Source organism: Eptatretus burgeri, chromosome 3 (assembly GCF_056783735.1).
Source record: "Eptatretus burgeri isolate ZD-2024b chromosome 3, Ebu_testis_v1, whole genome shotgun sequence".
NCBI lineage: Eukaryota > Metazoa > Chordata > Myxini > Myxiniformes > Myxinidae > Eptatretus > Eptatretus burgeri.
The window spans coordinates 8,721,852-8,737,640 of NC_140963.1; the positions used below are offsets into that span (position 1 = coordinate 8,721,852).

Below are 15,789 nucleotides of genomic sequence, written 5' to 3' on the forward strand. Positions count from 1 at the left end.
TCGAGCCTCAGCAGTCATACCAAAGACTAAATGGTATGTGCTGCTTCATTGCTTGATGCTCAGAATTTAAAAAGGATAGAGCATGGAAAAAAAATCCATATAGGTTGGCCACCACTACTACAGGCTTAATATTGGTCAAACGGTTTCCTGTGTTGACATTCCTTGAAAGGTAACTCATTAATATGGAATAGGCAAAGCCTAGAAGCGAACGTAGAATTGTTCTTACATTCGCTTCTGACTTTACCTCTAACTTGTTCACAACTGTATACTTGCCAACTATACCGTGGTACATGTAAGCGCCACACAGCTGATGATTTTTACGCAATTTCAGGGTTACTTCGGCCTGGATTCGGGATCAGCGATCAAAGAATGTAAATCACGATTAAAAATTATTTTTTGATGATGCGGGAGATATCTTTATTAAAATCAGTGGAGGAAATATACACCATGTCTGATATTTGGGTCTTTCATGGTTCCGACGATGCCTTTATCTCCCGGCATGCATCATTCCCCATGACAAAAACCGGAAGCAAAAGGGTCATAGCCGACGACACGGATTCCAAATTGCCAGGGTATTGTGTTGTTGTTGTTTCCTATTCTCTCATGTGCACGCGTTGAGTATGAAGCTCACTACGTTCGCTATTAACCCACTAGCAAAGGTACCCGGCGTTGCCTAGAAACACCGGGTCCCTCCTCCCACCCCTTCCCATCCCTCATCTGACCACACCTCCTGCCTTCTCCTACCCCATCCCCTCTGGACTCTCACCCCACCTTTTTCCCTCCCTCCTCCCACATTATCCCCTCCTTCATCCCACCCACCCTTTCCCCTCCCTCCTCCTCCCACCCCACATCAACTTAGGACTTCCAATGCAACCCTTCCCCTCCCTCTTCCTTCTGAACTCCAACACCGCTTCCCCTTACTCCAAACTCCCACACCACCCCTTCCCCTCCCTCCCTCCGGATCCCACCCCACCCATTCCGCTCCCACCCCATACTGCTTTGCCTCCCTCCTCCTGCACCCCCTTTCCCACTCCTTCCCTTCTCTCCCCACCCCTTCCACTCCCTCCTCCCACCCTCTCCCGTCCTTCATCCCATCCTATCACTGCATCCTACCATCCCACCCCCACCCTCCGGACTCCCACCCAACCTTTACCCTCCCCTCTTCCTCCCACCCCACCCCCTTCAGACTTACACCACACCCCTTCACCTCCCTCCTACCTTCTCCCACCCCTCCCTCCAGATTCCCACCACATCCTTTCCCCTCCATATCCTCCCCTCCCTCCAGACACCCACCCCCACTCCTGCTTCCTCCCACCCCACCCCTCCTCCGAACTCCTCCCCCCCATTTCCCTGTGAAAGGTGGTGACTCATTTGTTTATAAGTTATGAATTGTGAGAAAATGATTGTTTAAAACCCAGAGTATGGTGTATTGTGGTTAAAAAACAAAACAAAACGTGATCCTTAAAGGTTTTGTGGTGATTAACCATGGGAGCTCAGAGGATTAGCGTCACAAACAAACAACGTCTCATTCGCTTGAATAAAGAAGATAACATCACTCCAAGCTCTTAATGAAATGAAATAACATCCCAAATGAAAGCACATCGCACAAAAAGCTGAAGCAATTTGAACACAGGCTCGACAGCTTCGAGCGAGTGTGCGTACCTCTCGGCCATCCTGGCGTTCATTGCTCATTGTAGTCACTGAAAACATTTTTCAAATCTTTCTTGAACTCGTAGTTCACTTGTCCATTTGCTTTACTCATTCAAATCCTCTAATTTATTTTGCCTTCCGAGCTCCGGGGATTTCCGAACACTGCTTGAACCGAGCCCACTGCTTAATTATTTTCATTGCACTCAATGAAGTTACACATTGGGAAAAAACAGTAGTAAAAGAAAACAGAAGAAAAAGTAAAGTTTAATACTTTGGCAATTTCACATTTTCTTGTGGAAATATGGAGAAGGAAGGTGCACAGCCTTGCTTAAAGCTTATAAGATATATGCTTGGTTTTAAAAAGAATCCCTAATTTCTTAAAATTTTCAGATTTTACTTCAAATTGACACATATTTAATCCACAAGATCCGATGTTCAAATCTAAAATCGTATTTCGATTATATCCTTGAATGACTCCGTGAGTTTATCGTGTTGAAGGCATTTTAGTAGGCCAAATCAAAATGGCGGCTAAGACTCCTGGGAGGTGAAGACGGGCTGAACAAGGATTCACCTGTTTTGTTCTTCGGGAAAATAGATATGTCATGAAGCCCAAATAAGGACGTGACAGTGGAGATTATGAAACATTCCAGTCAATATGTGTATATATCTATAAGCGATATTAGCTTATAATTACTTACCAGAAGATACAGCTGCACAGACCGTAGGTGTGTACACATGCATTTCTCACCGTTTGGAAGATCCTTTCTGTTTCACACCCGTGGGTTTGGGCAAATGGATAGGTTCCTTCAATGCACCCTTCAGATGAATCGTCCGCTCCTGGATCACCTCACGGATGTGCTTGATCCAGTCCTGTTTAGTTTCAATGCTGGAGGCCTGGCAAGCAGTCGAATTGGGCTCGGTTAGATTGCAATACACGAGGTAGACACGAAAGGCTCAGTTTCCATCTGCTTATCCATCCTTTAATGGAACCTTCTTTCAAAAAGCGTCAAAATAAAAAAAATGAGAAAAATACGATTAATTCGTTTTTCCAAATGTCAATCTCTTGCTGTTTTTGTTTTGAATTAAACAAAATGAAAACTACAATATTTTGCCAATTATGACTTTAGCAAACCCTTTCATCCCTGCTTCAGCCTTGAGCTAGGAAATGTCCTAAAAAAAACATTCAAGTGCAGTTCAGCATCTACTCATCGATGAGATTTTTTTTAACAAGTCCTCAAAACAAATTGCAGGGGGGGGGGGGTGGAGAGAGAGAGAGAGAGAGAGAGAGAGAGACAGACAGACAGACAGACAGACAGACAGACAGACAGACAGACAGACAGACAGACAGACAGACAGACAGACAGTGAGAGTGAGAGTGAGAGTGAGAGTGAGAGTGAGAGTGAGAGTGAGAGTGAGAGTGAGAGAGATACAAAATACGGATAATGTACATGAGGTTGAAATGATGGGGTGGGGGGGTGTTTGAGGGAAAAGAGGGTGACGAGCATCGAGGAAAGAGAAGGAAGGATAAGGGGACTGCTAGAGTAAAAGTGAAGTGGAAAGGAAGGGGGGGGCATAGAAAAGGGAAAAAGTTGAGTGTACATAGCAGTAAGGGGGAGGAAATGAGGAGTGAATGGGACATACAGGGGAAGAAAGGGAGGGGGAGGGTGGAAGTCGGGAGAGAAGAGAGAGCACCACCATTTTCAATGTACATACTGTATTATATAGATACTTGGCCTAAAATTACCGAATTATTTACAACATTACAATAGAGGCAGTGGCTGTTGCACATTCCCATGGGCATCACAAAGTCAATACAACATGGATTCCCAAAGAGTTCACAAAATTGCAGGCCCACCTTCAGCACAAGCTTGTTATCAGAGGTTGGTGTGCGTCCCACCCACAGAGTGAACTTGCAAGGGTCACCTTCCACATGGTCTGAAACACCGAGTTCTGACGTCTGTCAGAAGGGAGATATTGTGGTCCATGACGTGAAGAAAATGAAAGAAAGGTGGCTCCAACAGTCAAGCAGTCTGTGTGTTTCGTCTTACAGACTGAAACAGTGTTGTTTCCACATGAAATAAATTTAGCAAAAAATGAAACCAAATGTCTCATCATGAGATTATTACCAGCACAACAAGTTAAGAGGAAAAAAAAGGTTTGACAGATTCAAAAGTAATCAAATATGAGACGATGTATGACTCCCAACACTACCTTGAAAGGTTTGTTTCGGGGGTTTTGACTTTAGCTATGTACCGTTTCTATCTCCCCGTTACTCTTTCCTCCCTAATCTCCCAGGCCCCCAGGGTACTTGGATGTTTTGGGATCTGGAAGTGCTACAACCAGCCCCAACCTTCGATGGGAGTGACAAACTCTGGGTGTCATAATAAAGCATGCCAAAATTCCTGATTCACAACATACGTAAACAATAATTGGAGGAAGAGAATCACAAATTGGTAAATAATTGAAAATTGACAAAAAAAATATTGAAAATGAAATAATTTAAAAATAAATAAATATATAATTGATAATTGAATATATATATATATATATATATATATATATATATATATATATATATATATATATATATATGTATATATATAAAATAAATGAATAAAAAATTAAGAAGATATAATAGAAAAATTAATTGTAAATTATAAAAGTTAAATAATTTATAGTTGGTGGGGGGGGGGGGAGTGGGGATAAAAATAAATAAAATAAACCAATGTCACCCGCAGGGTGACCCGTATCTTGCCAAAAGGTGACCACGTGTGACTTCTTTAAGGTCACACTGAGGTGAACAGAGCTGCTATCCACCAGGAGCGACTCCTTGAGGTATATCTGCCTACGAGAGATTCCGATGAGAATCGTTCTACAGAGTAACCATGAAAAAATATGTGTTTGCCTCATAACGTCACCAAATGACATCATAATGTCTCAAGCTTGATATATCTAGAAAGCACTCATCGAGGTGTTCAATTTGAGGTACTACACGATATGGTTCCTAAAACTTGAAAATTTGACCTTGGGGTCAAATATGTTTGACTTGAGGCGCTAATCATGAAGGTCAAGGCCAATCGCCACCAAAAATTAATCAGCTGAGTGCCAGACCATGAACTATATTCCCATGAAGTTTGAAGACGATCCGATCAAAATTACTCAAAAAACAAGGGTTTCGTCGACTCCCCTGATTTGCGACAAAGTGACCTTGACCTTTGACCTTGACCTTCAAAATTTTGTGTGCTGAAAGGGACCTCTATAGGCATCTGATATGCGAAGTTACAAAAATTTCCAATGATAACTGTGCTCTGCAGAATTTTTTATTCGTGATTACAGACCAAAAAACAAACAAACAAAAAACAAAAACATACAAGCTGACTAATATATCTTGCAAAAACTTCGTTTTGGCAAGATAATAAATGAAAAAATAAATAGTGGAAAAATTATTCTTCAACAAGCAGGACACCACAGACACCATACGAAACACTTAATGCCTCTCACCAGGACCATAATAATAAGGTGCAAGGAAATGTGGAGCGATTGTTTGCCTCACCAACAGCTTGTTCTTGTACAGGTATTTGCTGTTGCCAGAGGAGTCTCGGATCTCCTTGCTGAAAATGAGGGACATTTCGAAGAGGAACAAGTGACGTTCTCGCCCTTTTCGAATGAGTGTCTTGGGGTCCCAAACCTGGAATGACTCTTGAAGGATGAGCTCACCCTGGGCATCCAAGTTCTCATCAAACCCTGTTGCACAGACGACAAAGTAAGTCCGCTGCAGTTTGTTGTTTTCTTTTAACTTTCAAATTTTGCATCAAACTTGTAAAGTTGCAAAATAAAGTTCCCAATATACATTATGACAGACACAGAAAGTCTACGGAGATAAAAGTATCCGCCAGTAATGATAAAGGAAAAGTAAATTCAAGGTCTGACAAGATAGCTTAGGTGAAGCGTACTTGCATTTGACCGGTCGAGTTTGAGTTTGGTTCTCGATCCGACTATAAACGATCTTCCTGGTGGTAACTCAAGGCAGGTTGTTGCATCAACGAGTGTACCATCCTCTGGAGGGACGTTAATCTGGGCGTCCTTTGTGCTAGCATTTACTGGTTTACGAGAAAGATCCCACAGTCCACAACTAAAAGTGTACGCCATTGTCTGTCAATATCCTGGCCTAACTGCTTCCCAAATGTGCAGCAGCATTGCATCAGTGGGTGCAGCCATGCCACAGTAATGATGCAGTAAGTGGACTGCATTCATTGTTGTATCCTGGTCCAATATGCAGGCATCCACCTGAATAAATTGATCCACCACTTGTGATAACTAATACAATCAGGTTAAAGGGCTCACCACAAGCACAAACACTGCACAAGTGCATGAGACAGTTAAGATGTCTTAATTGGGCTGCCCATCTATCTTGTGAAAAAAACAACACAGCATGATTTTACTGAAGGAAAGCTTCTTCTCCTCCTCCCTTTAAAAGGGGTGAGGTCCAATGGTTCCAATTTTGTGTCCTGTCTTGACCATAATACTTCTCCACTTCCCTCTGTTCTCAGCCAACTCTCTCCACCCTCCAATCACCCTATTCATATCCCTCCTCACAAATCTTCCCACCTCAGCCGCAGTCGACCTCATTTCCTCCTTCTTCACTCCCTCAACCTATCTGCTCTCTTTGCCATTCTCTCTTCCCCCATCCACATCAAGTGTCCATCCACTTCAGCAGGCTTTTTACCAATCTCTCTATCAAGCTCATCTACACACCGATCTCCTCCCTCAGTTTGGTTGAAGTGAACTTTAGCTGAATCGCATGTCGACTGTGGACTTTATGATAACCTCAAGCACTCAACACCAATCATGTTTCTGACATATAATGCCAGATGTAGCCGATAACTGCAACAACCTCACTTCTTGGCCGTTACTGTCTGCAACTGGGAATATAAATAAAAAGTTTGCTGCCAATTTTGAGCAAATCAAAACCATTCGGTTAACTTGGAAAACGGTGGGGGTCATGGTGTTTGGTGCAGATGTCTTGCAGAGCAAAATTTTCGCAAAGCAGAAACCAAATGACAATTATTTCCGCCACTGAATGTGGACGGAGGTTGTGTTTTCACCCCAGTCCGTGTGTTTGTCCGTCTGACGGTCTGTGGGCACAATATCTGAAAAAGTTCTGAACAGATTCGGATGAAACTTGGTGGACAGGTTGGGTGTGTGACATTGATGAATTGATTCGATTATGGTTAAGATCCAGATCAGGATCCAGATACAAGATACAATAATCTCGAATCCAGATTGTATCAGATCCAGATATAATAATAATAATAATAATAATAATAATAATAATAATAATAATGAGAATAATAATAATTAAAAAAAAAACATTCTTTTCATGCCATAAAGGCACAAAGGGCTGCCGAGGCAGTTTCATTGGTAAGGAGTCCTGTATGGGTTGCCACTCTGGCGTAGGTTGCCCCGAATGGTTATTACCCCAGTACACTGGTACTGATTTTGCCGACCTCAGAAGGCTGACAGGCTGAGTCAACCCCCTGATATTAATTCAACTGGACAGGATTTGAACTCAGGACCAGAGGATCCCAAGCTCACCACCCTAACCATTAAACCAACACCAGGCACATGAGTTGGTTAGGTGACGAGAGCAAGCCGATTAGATTTTGGTTCAGGTCCGGATGCAGATCTGGCCCCTAAGTGGCGTACAAAATGTAAACTGTTCAGCCTGATGGAGGTATGCGCTCCACAGAGTGCTATTCTAGTTCAGCTCTGAGGTTCTTCTGTGACTTTTATATCACGCTCAACTGCACTAAAAAAAAAAACAGGCAGGAGAGGCACTTTAATGGAAAAGGCCAATGTATTGTTCAACATATAACAAATAACTGGTAACCTGATACCTAAATCAATGTGCAAATTTCTGTTGCGTACGTTCAAAGAAAAATAAAAGTAATTTAATGAAAATACAAAGTGAACTATTCAGCAAGATGCATTTTGGATGCTGTGCGTTCATGATGTTTATGGCCCGGTGATAAGGATTTTTTTTTTAAAAACTCCACTCCGACGCAGGATAGTCAAAATACTGTCTGCAACTGGGAATATACATTCCCAGTTGGGATTCTTGGAAACTTTGGTTTCTTGGAAACTCAGTAAGGGCCAGAAAAACAACTAGAAAACGAGAAGGGTGCTCGGTGGAGTGCATACCTCCGCCACGAAATGCCTGATCCACAACAACATATCAGGCCCAATACATTTTTGAAATATAATGCCAAACAGTGCTATATCGTTTTGGCCCTATCTCTCAATGGTGAAGAATCGCTTAAAAAATTATCAGATCTGGATCCGGATCCAGATCTTCACCAAAAATCGAATGAATTCTTCCTTGTCACACACCCTTGTCCACGAAGTTTCATCCAGATCCATCGAAAACTTCTTGATATATCATGTACACAAAGAAACAGACAGAAAGGGGTGAAAACATAACCCCCTTCACCTTCAGTGGCGGAGGTAATAATCAAGTGGATATTACTGTGAACAAGGGTCACTTTATCAGGTACAACTTTGTCTTCTGAATTAATTTTAATGTGAAGTATTTTACTCTATCTTAACAATAATACAAAAACTCAAACCTGACGACACAAGTAACTTACGTAAATACGTATGTCAAACAAGTGCACTCGCGGAGACGAGCATGCTGCTATTAGGTTAATGAACCTCGGTAAATCAGACAGAATCGGCATGATAATGTATTGCAGCAGAGAAAAAATATTTTCGTTGAAGTTAATCAGAAACTGTGGCCTACCATCCAGCATGCTTAGGTGCATCGCATCATTGGCTCTCTTGGGGACGCTCAGCATCACCTCAAGAGCCTCCTTCAGCTCCCCAGTGCCTTCTTGACAGCAGGTCAGAAGCTCCTACCAGGCAAAGACAATTAGGCACGAAACACACCAATGTAGTTATGGTATTAATACATGCACAGTATTTTGGTCTTTCGAAAAGACGTGTTATGGATTACGTTCTGTTGCGCTTTGTGCGAGTATAAAACAATACTAACAGTGCATGGGATGCATAAACATTTATTCAGTGTCGGATGTAAAACGTGCTCTTGAAAAGGGCTAGCAAATAAATAAATAAACAAACAAATACATACATAACCCACATGGCAGAATCTGGTCGTACTTTCCTCTTGAACTGTCTTTAGTGTTAGTTCAATCCATGGAGAAACAGGAAGAGGTTTATACAATTAATAGACACCCACAATCATCCTTGAGCATGTTGTGGAATATCAGCCAAAGCCCTTTATTTTTTTTTTTCGTTCTGCCCTCACTTTTTCACCTTTATTCGCTATTAAAATTTTCTCCGCAACCGCTTGAGTGATTGATATGAAACTCTCAACATAGGAGTGCCTGCAGATGTATAATGTTTTAAGAAAGTTGATGGATGACTGGATGGAAAATGTGGCCAGCGTTCCAAAAAAAAATCTGTTTTCTGTGGGCATGTGTAAAGCAGGCTGTCCACTATATTTTCTTGTGAACATGCAGCTTTTCATCATTCGAGATAAGAATTGTATACCGTATATGCAGAAAATGCATCCTCTGGTCTTCTGCAAATGTGCTTAGAATTTCTAATTCGTACACGATTCATGATTAAGGATGAAGACAAAAAGGAATAACAACAGGGTTATAGTATTAACAATAAGAGAATTCAGAGAACACGATACCCCGTGCAGTGTTGAAGTATATACTTCAATTAAAATGAAATAATGACTTTAAAGTTCATTAAAAAGAAATTCTGGAAGTTTAGTGCTATTGAAATAGTCTTATACACCACCTTATTAAATGTGTCCAAGCACTGCAAAACTTGAGGTTCTTGGAAGTGCAAAGAAGGTGATTTGTATTCTACAGTGTTCAAGTATATCATAAATTTTTTTTTTTTAATGAAGATTGTAAAAGTTGTATAAACAAATTAATTCTGGAAGTTGACCATTGTTTCACTGCCGTTGACACAGTGTGTAACACATCACCTTGTTCAACATGTTACATTAGTTATTCGGGATTGTTGTTTGTGCCCTTTATGACGTCCATTAAAACAGTAAGTTTTCTGTTTGAAATGATTTTCAATTTTGTTTGACTGCCAGGTAGGCAGACGGTAAAAAAAAATTCTCACTATCTCTGCGCATGTGCGATCAGGACAAACTCAGAAACAAGGTATTGTTAAACTGCAGGCTTGTTTTCTGATTCATGTTCAAAATATAATACTGTTGGACCCTGCTATTTGAGGAATCGCTATTCGCGGACCACAACGTATTCGTGGTATATAAAATGTGACCTGTTTCACCATTCGCGGCTCTGTACTTCACATATTCTCGTTTTTTTCACAAGTGTACAGTATTCACAGGTTTTTTTTCATGTGTTCGTGGATTTTTGCAGGTATATTCATGGTTTTTTCTTTGACATTTTTTCACGAGTGTATTCAGTGTTTTTGCGGGGTTTTTCTGCGGGCGTATCCGCGGTTTTTTTTCACAATTTTTCATTAGTTTGTTCACCGTTTTTTAAATGATTTTGAAGATTTTGTGGGTGTATTCACGGTTTTGAAAATGTGACCTGCTTCAACATTCGCGGACCTGTACCTCGCATATTCGCAGGTTTTTCACATTTTTTTCACGAGTGTATTCATGGTTTTATGATGTTTTTGTGTTTTTTTCACGAGTGTACAGTATTCAGTTTTTTTTTTTAATGTTTTCGCGTTTTTTTGCAGGCGTATCCGCGGTTTTGTTTTTTTTGATATTTTTTCACAAGTGTATTCACCGTTTTTGCGGGGTTTTTTGCGGGCATATCCGCGGTTTATTTTACATTTTTTCATGAGTGCAGTGACTGTTTTTTCATGATTTTGCAGTGTTTTGCGGGCGTATTGGAATGATTTTTTTTGACATTTTTTCACGAGTGTATTCACCATTGTTTTCATCTTTTCGCGGTTTTTAAAAAACATTTTCATGAGTGTATTCACTGTTTTTTCATGTTTTTGGGGTTTTTGTGGGCACATTCATGGTTTGTTTTTTTTGCAGGTGTATGTGCGTTTTTATCGCATTTTTTTCACGAGTGTATTCACCATTTTTTTTTCATGATTTCACGTTTTTTGCGGGTGTATTCGTGGGTTTTTTTCACGAGAGTATTCACCGTTTTTTCTTGTTTTCATGGTGTTTTTTTCACGAGAGTATTGACCATTTTTTCTTGTTTTCACAGTTTTTTGCGGGCATATTCACTTTTTTTTTGACATTTTTTCATGACTGTATTGACCGTTTTTTCATGATTTCGTAGTTTTTTTGTGGGCGTATTCACAGTTTTTTTTGGGGGGGGGGGGGGGTTGGCGAGCATATTTACGTTTTTTCGCATTTCTTCACGAGTGTATTCACCGTTTTTTCATGATTTCACAGTTTTTTGTGGGAATATTCACGTTTTTGTTTTTTTTTGGACATTTTTTCACGACTGTATTCACCGTTTTTTCCTGATTTCGTAGTTTTTTGCGGGCGTATTGGCGGGTTTTTCTTCTGCATTTTTACATGAGTGTATTCACCGGTTTTATCATGATATCACGGTTTTTTGAGGGCGTATTCGCGGGGTTTTTTGACATTTTTTCACGAGTGTATTCACCATTTTTTTCATGTATTCGAGGGTTTTTTTGTACATTTTTTCACAAGTGTATTCACCGTTTTATCATGTTTTCGCGGTTTCTTTTTTTTTGGACATTATTTCACAAGTGTACTCACTCATTACATGAAAAAAACGCAAAATGCATGATTGTATTCACTGTTTTTTCATGTTTTCATGGTTTTTTTACAAGCATATTCGCAGGTTTTCTTGACATTTTTTTCACGAGTGTATTCATTGTTTTTTTTTCATGTTTTCATGGTTTTTGCAGGCGCATTCACACTAATACTCAATTTGTAACACTCAAACCAATTTGGTTTGAAATACTCAATTCCAGAAAGCGGATAATAAGCTTATTACCGACACGTCAGGTGGATCAATGACAACCATTGACTACCTGATGGTGCGTCGGCGAGATAGGGGAAACCTCCGGGACACAAAGGTGATCCCAGGGGAGGAGACTGTTTCACAGCACCACTTGGTTGTCTGCGATATAAGGGTGAAAGGTGCGAGGAGAATTCAGAGGGTGAAGTACCAACCGAGGATGAAGGTGTGGAGGTTGAAAGAGGTGACAGTGAAGGAAGCATTAAGAGAGAGGCTGAGTATGGTTAAGGATGATGTGGTTGAGCTTGAAAGTGGTTGGATGTCAATGAAAGATAGTCTATTGGGAGCCGTTGGTGAGGTATGTGGATGGACAAAAGGACCACCGAGGCACTCGGAAACATGGTGGTGGGGTGATGAAGTTGGAAAGACGATTGAAGAAAAGAGGAAGAAGTTCAAGGAATGGCAAAAGGCGAAGGGTACGGTGGAAGAAGAGGCAGCGCATGAAAGTTATAATATAAGGTAGCCAAGAAGGCTGCAAAGAAAGAGATAGCAAAGGCGCAGGAGGACTATAGGAAAATGTTCAGAGAACGCTTGGATTCCGAAGAGGGTCAGAGAGTGGTATTCAGGATTGCAAAGCAGATAGCGAGAGAGAGGTTTGATGTGATGGGGGTGAGTTGCTTGAAGGATGAAGTGAGACAAATCGTTGTGGACTCAGATGGAATTAAAGGAAGATGGAAGAGATATATGGAAAAGCTGTTGAATGCAGAAAATGAATGGGATAGCAACATCGAGAGTAACCCAGTTTTAGGACCAGCAGAGAAGATAACTGAGAAGGAAGTTGAGGAAGCTATAAGAGCAATGAAGAGTAGAAAAGCAGGAGGGCCGACGGGAGTTATGGGAGATATGTTGAAGGCAGCGGGAAGTTGGGGTGTGAAGAGAGTGACAGAGACCTGTAATCTGGTGGTGAAAGAAGGCCGCATTCCAGTGGATTGGGAACTGAGTTCCCTCGTCCCTCTGTACAAGGGGAAAGGTGACCCTCTGGACTGTGGCTCCTATGGAGCAATAAAGTTGTTTGAGCATGGAATGAAGGTATTGGAAAGGGTGTTGGAGAAGAGGATAAGGAAGAAGGTAAAGATTGACGAAATGCAGTTTGGATTTATGCCAGGAAGAGGAACGACAGATGCAATTTTTATGGTGAGGCAGATGCAGGAAAAATACATGGAGAAGAGGAAGAAGTTGTTTTTTGGGTTTGTTGATCTGGAGAAAGCATTCGATAGAGTTCCACGCGAAGTTATGACATGGGCATTGAGGAAGTTAGGAGTGGAGGAATGGTTGATCAGAGTAGTGAAGGCAATGTACGAGAGAGCACGCACAGCTGTGAGGACGAAGGACGGGAACAGTGGTGAGTTTGAAGTGAAGGTAGGAGTGCACCAGGGGTCGGTACTAAGTCCACTTCTATTTGTAGTTGTGATGGAGGTGCTGGCTCGGAGGGTAAAGGAGGGTTTACCATGGGAGCTGCTGTATGCAGATGATCTGGTGTTGATTGCAGAGAGTATGGATGAACTGAAGGAGAAGATGAACAAGTGGAAGGAATGTATGGAGGCAAAAGGTTTGAAGGTGAATATCGGAAAGGCGAAGGTGATGGCAAGTGGTAAAGCATGTGGTGAGGTGGAAAGGACTGGGAAGTGGCCGTGTGCTGTGTGCAGGAAGGGTGTCGGAGTGAACTCCATTCAGTGTACAATGTGTGCTGAATGGGTTCATCGAAAATGTAGTGGTGTGAGAGGGTCATTAAGGCCTAAGTCACATTTGCTCTACGGCGAGGATACGGCAGCCGAACGCCCTCTGAATTGAAAGAAACGTGCGGTGGCCCGCAGAGTTTCTGAGGTGGCCTCAGGGTGGCCCTACGCCATATGGCTATATTTTACAGGCCGTAAGGTCGCCGTGGAATTATAACGCGGGGTTATAACTTTTTTTAATTTCAACGTTCGCCGTAGCAATTCGACAAGCCGAAAAAAACACTGGTAAAAAAATAAAATAATTAACCCATTCGTTACCGTCTGTCTGGCCGCACGTTCGCCTTAGGGCCCCCCTGCGGTCGCCTTGTGGGCACCTTGAGGCTACCTTGCGTCTGCCTTGAAAATGCTATGGCCGCCGCAGGGCCCCCTTAAGGTCACCGTGCGACATCAAATCAAAGACCGTACGGCAACCCCACATTTTCGGTCTCCACAATTTATAAATACGCCGTGCGGCTCCCCGAAAAATAAAAACATATGTGACTGCTACATTGTGTGACCGTGGAAATACTGCGGCCACCATATAATTGCTAGTGGCCGTAGAATTTGGAGACCCCACGGCCGCCGTGGCAAATGTGACTTAGGCCTAAATACGCCGTGCGGCTCTCCGAAAAATAAAAACATATGTGACTGCTACATTGTGTGACCGTGGAAATACTGCGGCCACCGTATAATTACGAGTGGCCGTAGATTTTGGAAACCCCACGGCCGCCGTGGCAAATGTGATCTAGGCCTAACCAGTGTGGCAGCTACATTCAAGTGTAAGGTGTGCGTAGAGGGAGCTGCAGATGAAGGAGTTGGATCTTGGAGATAGTGTGAAGCTGGAAGGTGTGAAAACATTTTGCTATCTCGGAGACATGCTGAATGGAGAAGGTGGATCAGACTCTTCGACGGTTGTTAGAGTGAGATGTGCATGGAAGAAGTTTCGGGAACTGAGAGGCGTGCTGACGAAGAGGGGAGTGTCGTTGAAGCTGAAGGGAAAGGTGTATGCTACATGTGTGAGGTGTACGATGATTTATGGGAGTGAGACATGAGTAATGAACATAGAGCAGCAACAAAGGCTGGAAAGGGTGGAAATGCGAATGGTTTGGTGGATGTGTGGAGTATCGTTGAGAGAGAGGAAGAAGATGGGAATAGAGTCTGTGATGGATGTTGTGAAGAGAAGCAGGTGGAGATGGTTGGGTCATGTGTTGAGGAAGGATGAAAGTGACTGGGTGAGATGAGTGTTGGAAATGAGTGTAGTCGGAAGTCGAGGACGCGGAAGACCGAGAAAAACTTGGCTAAAGGTGGTGGAAGAAGAAATGTGGGCAAGGGGATTAAGAAGGGGAGATGCAGAAAATAGGGTAAAGTGGAGAAGATTGTCATGGGGCCCGCAAGGCTAGCCCCCACTTTCGCAGGGGAAATGGCCTTTAAATGCTTGTGTGTGATTCACAGTTTTTATTCATGTTTGTGAGAGCGTGTTCGCGTTTATTTTTTTGGGTGTTTTTTGCGGGCATATTCACAGGTGTTCGTCGTTTTTCCGGGATTTTTTATTTTTCCATCATGAATCTAAAACCACTGGGAACCTATCATCCCCCCTTTTCCATTGAAAGAATGCCCCGGCAGTCACGGATTTATCATTCGTGGCATTTTCCACAAACGTATCCCCCATGAATAGCAGGCTCCAACAGTATTCAATCAAAATTAAGTTGTTCCTCGATCATAAACTGACGTTTTTGGGCAGACAGATGGAGAGACGGACAAACATCAACCAATTGCTTAACCCCGCTTTTTGCTCCGCGTGCATGGGGTAATAAGTTACACTGACATGGGAGAATATAATGCAGAAAGGGGTCATTTTGTCCATGTAGCCTTGGTAAAATGTTTCCACCACATGACAATGCACACATTTCTACACCATACAAGAACACAACACCAACAAAAAATCCACAAAGTCTTCTCTGTGGCTAAAACATCAGACAAATTTGAGCCTTTCGTGTTAAAAAAAAATAATTGTGTTGGTTGTATTTGTGGTTCTTGCATCCTTTGAGAAAACCAAGCAATGCAAAAATTGGCTTCAAAGGGGACAGTCACAGATACCTTCAGAAGAAGCTGGTACTTTGTGATCCTCTGTACAGGCTTAATGAGGTAGGATGAAATGGAATTAGCCAAGCCGTGCCTCTGCTGAATCTCCTGAGAGGCACATGAAAACATCTGGTTAAAAGATACCCTGAACAACTTCACCACCTGCGAAGTAACGCTACCATCCTGCCACTTCGCAAACATCACCGACATGCTTGAAGCATTTTAATGATTATAAAATAGAATTTCATGTGAATGCGTCAATGGATGTGCCTCTGTCTGCGTAAGATGTCAACCCATGTTTGATCTCAACTAAA

At 42.1% G+C, this 15,789-nt stretch overlaps 1 protein-coding gene across 4 annotated transcripts in view; it reads right to left on the bottom strand.

Moving 5' to 3' along the window:
- Positions 1 to 15,789, bottom strand: part of LOC147029374 (triple functional domain protein-like) — a 497,357-nt gene that overhangs the window by 148,248 nt on the left and 333,320 nt on the right. For all 4 annotated transcript variants that reach the window (XM_085872379.1, XM_085872381.1, XM_085872378.1 and 1 more), the window contains 5 exons: positions 15,491 to 15,583; positions 8,450 to 8,561; positions 5,204 to 5,394; positions 3,506 to 3,607; positions 2,399 to 2,544 (listed from right to left, as the gene is read on the bottom strand). In XM_085872379.1, coding sequence (XP_085728505.1) covers positions 2,399 to 2,544; positions 3,506 to 3,607; positions 5,204 to 5,394; positions 8,450 to 8,561; positions 15,491 to 15,583 — 644 coding nt within the window. The remainder of the gene's footprint in view (positions 1 to 2,398; positions 2,545 to 3,505; positions 3,608 to 5,203; positions 5,395 to 8,449; positions 8,562 to 15,490; positions 15,584 to 15,789) is intronic.